Raw genomic sequence first — 4801 nt, forward strand, 5'->3', positions numbered from 1 at the left:
TTTTTTTTTTTTTTTTTTTTTTGGTACCAGGGATCGAACTCAGGACCTTGCACTTGCAAGGCAGGTGGCAGCACCACTGAGTTAAATCCCCAGCCCTCGCAGTGCTTGTTTAGTGCTCTCTCCCCTGGTCTAACTAGTTTTTGGGCAGTATTGTGCTTCATTCTTCTCATTTTCAGGGCTTCACAAAAATTTGACTTTCTCATGCCCTAGAATATTAAGTAGCACAAAATTACCTTTCAAGTTGAAGTTTATATAAAGAAGTCAGATATTTTCAGGCCTTCAAAGTATAGGTTGGGATAGATAATGGATTTGTCATTTATTACTAATACTTAGGATTGTTAAGATAATGTATTTCAGGAATTAAAATATATTTTGCTAAGTATAAATGTAGGAGTTTTTTTGTTGTTGCTGTTGTTTTAGTGAAAAAAATAAAGTTTTTTACTTTTTCTCTTTTATTTGCTGAATTCCTTAGAGTGTAAGGTTCAGAAAGTCTTTAGACCATGGCAACATTTCTGATTTTTCCCTTTTCCTTCTCTGACCTCCTCTCCCTGCCTCTATTCTTTAGCTATATTCGGCTCTTCTTTATCCCCTAAAAACTTCATGTGTGGCATATTCTGGGGTCAGGGGATGCACCTACAGTGCTATCCAGTAGTGTGGGTGTGTTCTCCTTGAATTAGAGATTATAGCCTATTTTTAGAAAATAGTTACATGTGTTCACTCCTTCCAAACATTCTCTACCTCTTTAGCTCCAAAATTTTCATTGTCATTGTATCCAGTCGTGTAATTCCTACCCAGCCAAATATTCTTAGCCTCTTTCTAATTTTCCAATATTTTGGAAAATGTGCTTTCTCTTTAGAATCCTTTCAAAGGGAATCTCAGCAGATAAAATTTAAGGCAATCAGAGAGTGACAATAGGGTTTATATATCAGAAACAAATTTTTTAACATAGTTTTGAAAATAGAATAATTATATGTCATGTTAAATGCAAAATTTCAAATGCCAAGGAAAAATATAAAATGAAAATGAGAAGCTCTTGTTCCTCCATCCCACCCTCAGAAGACAATTGTAATAACATTTCTTGTCTATAATTAGAGATTAATTTATGTATATCACATATTTATATCACATGCATCCACTATTTTAGACAAATAGGTTCATTCTGTTCATACTGTTTTAACTCTTTTTTGCTCAGTAATCTTTCTTAGATATTTTTTGATAATTAGCACTTACAGATTTTTATATTCCATAGTAATGGCCCTTATTAATAGATACTTAAGCTGTGTTCCTTGAATCATAGTTTTGTGATTAGCTACTTTATTTTGTATACTTGAAGTGGACTTGCTAAATCAGGGACTTGGTGGATTTTCTGTTTTGGTAGATTTTGCCGTATTGCCCTCCTAAAAGGTACCCATTTATACTCCTGGTTCATTATAATATTGCTTGTTTTTTCTTAATCTGTCGTACTAATTATTATCAAAATTTAAAAATATGGGTGTTACTCTTACTATAAAAATAATATTTTGTTGTTTGGATTTTTGTTTTTTGTTTTTTTTTTTTTTTTGGTACCGGGGATTGAACTCAGATCTTTGCGCTGGCAAGGTAGGCAGCAGAACTGCTGAGCTAAATCCCCGGCCCTGTTGTTTGGATTTTTAGTTTTTAAAATTTTGAGTGAACTCATATGTATCACATCATAACTTTGGGAGTTCTCTGTATTTTTTCCTGCAAACTCATAATCTCTTTCCCATTCCCTTTGTTTTTTCAATCTTTTTCTCATGATTCATAGGTAATTAATTTGTTATCATGTTTGTAGCCAAATAAAAAGAAAATATTTTTCCCCAAAAACACAGGGAACGGAAAAATACTGTATTAGAAATGAAAGAAGAAAGAAATAAATCCAGCTAGTGGCCTTCTGGTTATAGAATATCGTTATGGAATATGGTTTATATGATTGCTGGTCTTTGTAGTGTAAGTCCTCTTAACACCAACCAATTTCAAGCTGCTGATACAACATCACAGAAAGGGGAAGTGCAGTTGCACAACACTGTATGTAGGAATCTACTGTATAGATACAAGAGGGGCAGTTAATCTCCAGCATAGATACTGGTAAATATAATCACATAATTAGCAAATGATGAGTTTTGGATATTTTAATATAATTTAACTATAAATTAACATAATTTGATATTTAATAATGGCTTTAACAACTGGTATACAAAGATTCCTGAAAATTTAATAATTACATCTAGGGAGCTAGTACAAGGTAGCTCCAGCCCACCATTTATACTGGCTTAGTTTTGTACCTTTATCTCCATTTATTCCTTACCTCTTAAGCTGCTCTTTTGCCTCTCCCCAAAATAAGGGATGAACAATTAAAAATATGTTCTCTATGATTCATGCCGTAGCTTAATTTTTAAGTTTTAAATTAAAGTGGTTGATTGGAAATATTATGATTTCTTTTTATATATACTTTACATTTTTCCATTTTTACCTTGGGCCATTTGTGTTTTTAAGTATTCATGATTTAAAATAACTACAAAGTTAGTATATGAATGATTAATGGTTATTTGAAAATACTACAGGCACTTTTTCACATTTGGAGAAAAATTTATGCCTAATTATATGACCTTAATTTTCCTAGTTTTTCACTAAAGATGTCATCGTACCCTCTCCTTGGACTGAACACGAAGGGAAACAGCTCTCAGAATATCATTCCAGTAATTGTGAGTGTACTTCAAATTATATGAATAAAAATCAAGAAATAAAAATAATTAAAAAAAATTTTTAAATTGAATTTATTGGTACATTCTAGGTAGACACTACAGTTACATTCATTACTGGGATCTTGTACCTTTACATGCCAGGTCTTGGTTCTCATTTTTCCGCTTGTCCGAACCCGCCCTTCACCCCCTCCTCCACTCCCCACCTTCAAACACTTTAATTCTATTTTTACATTTTCTCATATTTTTTTCCTTTTCCCTATCCTTCTCACTGTCCCTACACCTTTGGTCCTTTTCTTCCTACTTCACATTGCTAATTGTCCCATTAGGATCTTGAGTACTATTTTAGTTTTTCACACCAGAGAAACTTCAGTATTTGCATATGTGTGACTTATTTATTTCACTTAGGAGTATATCCTCAAAATGTACCCATTTACCTATGAATGAATCTACTTTCTCATTCTTTATGGCTGAGTAGTATTCCATTTTATAGAAAAACCACATCTTCTTTATCCAGTTTCCAACTGATGGGCAGATGGGCTGTTTCCAAGTTTTAGCTATTACAAACTGTGCTGCTATAAACATGGGTGCGCATATATCACTGTGATATGATTCTTTTAATTCTTTTGGAAAGATACCCAACAGAGGGATGGCTGGGTCAAATGGAACCTCTAATCCCAGCTCTTTGAGGAATCTCCATATTGATTTCCATAGTGGTTGCACCAGTCTGCACTCCCACCAGCAATGGAGAAGGGTTCCTTTCTCCCCACAACCGCGCCAACATTTATTGTTGTGTGATTTCTTGATAGCAGCCATTCTTTGTGGGGTGAGGTGAAATCTCTGTTGTTTTCATCTGCATCTCTCGAATGACCAGTGATGTGGAGCGTTTTTTCATATATTTACTTGCTGCTTAAGAAATAAAAATAATTTAAAAATCATTGAGTATAAGGCCATTTAGTGAAGCATCAGTTTATTTGCTTTGGTGAGGAGCTTGCATAAAATTAAATTTCTGCATAATAGGATTTAACTCAGGATAAGAATCAAAGCTTGGCTAAAATACATTCTTTTTTTCACTATTTTATTCCAAATCTGATTGTTCTTTGTGACCATTATGAATATCAGTTAAAACAAGTACAGAGGATCCATAGATACAGAGATAATTTCATGTAAAGGTAGAGGAAGGGCAGAGATTTGACCTCAAGGATGCTGATTATCTGCAAAATTAATAGAAAATGAAAGGGCAAGCCAGTGATCTGCCAGTATCTTTCTTCCTCTGGGCAGTGGTTGTCATGTATTTGTTCTCACTGCCTTGCTGGTTGCTAGCAGTGTTAAAATCACTGGTATATGTGCATCCCTTATTGCAATGGGGTTACTCTCCTTTGTAGTGTACCTTAGTTATGTTCAGAGTATACGAGGGGGTATTTGTTACATCCTTATCAAGTGCAATAGTAATAGATAAAGTGGATTGAGCACTTTGTCTGCCAAGACAGTACTGAGTATTCTAGTATTTCCTTACAAGTGTGCGAGGTTGGTATAATTGTTGGCCCCATCATGTAGGTGAGGGAACTTCATTTTAAAAAGGTTAGAGCATTTTCCAGGTACAGAGATGATAAAATTGGTAGGACTTGGATTCAAGACTCGGCATCTCAGATCAAATAGTGATCCTCAACTATCACAAACCAACAGCAGAGCATCATACAGATGGAGACCCGGGTTGTAAATACCCTTGCATTTATAAAATGGGATGCCTAGATCAAATTATTCAATCTCATTGGACCTCAGTTGTTTCATTAGTAAAAATGAAAGGATTTAACTAGAGAGTTGTGTGTTACATCAGTCTGGGCTCTAAGGTTCTATGTTCAAGTGATATTTTTACAGGCATTAATCCTTCCCCCTAATTTTTATTTATTTATTTATTTATTTATTTATTTATTTATTTAATGGGATGCCGATCAAATTATTCAATCTCATTGGACCTCAGTTGTTTCATTAGTAAAAATGAAAGGATTTAACTAGAGAGTTGTGTGTTACATCAGTCTGGGCTCTAAGGTTCTATGTTCAAGTGATATTTTTACAGGCACATT

The 4801-nt window shown here is 34.1% G+C and overlaps 1 protein-coding gene across 4 annotated transcripts in view; it reads left to right on the forward strand.

Annotated features, from left to right (window-relative positions):
• Positions 1-4801, forward strand: part of Bora (BORA aurora kinase A activator) — a 25896-nt gene that overhangs the window by 6395 nt on the left and 14700 nt on the right. For all 4 annotated transcript variants that reach the window (XM_010622330.2, XM_010622333.3, XM_033760920.1 and 1 more), the window contains exon 5: positions 2639-2720. In XM_010622330.2, the coding sequence (XP_010620632.2) occupies positions 2639-2720 (82 nt within the window). The remainder of the gene's footprint in view (positions 1-2638; positions 2721-4801) is intronic.

Source organism: Fukomys damarensis, unplaced genomic scaffold (assembly GCF_012274545.1).
Source record: "Fukomys damarensis isolate Sample0158 unplaced genomic scaffold, DMR_v1.0_HiC HiC_scaffold_6, whole genome shotgun sequence".
Lineage (NCBI taxonomy): Eukaryota > Metazoa > Chordata > Mammalia > Rodentia > Bathyergidae > Fukomys > Fukomys damarensis.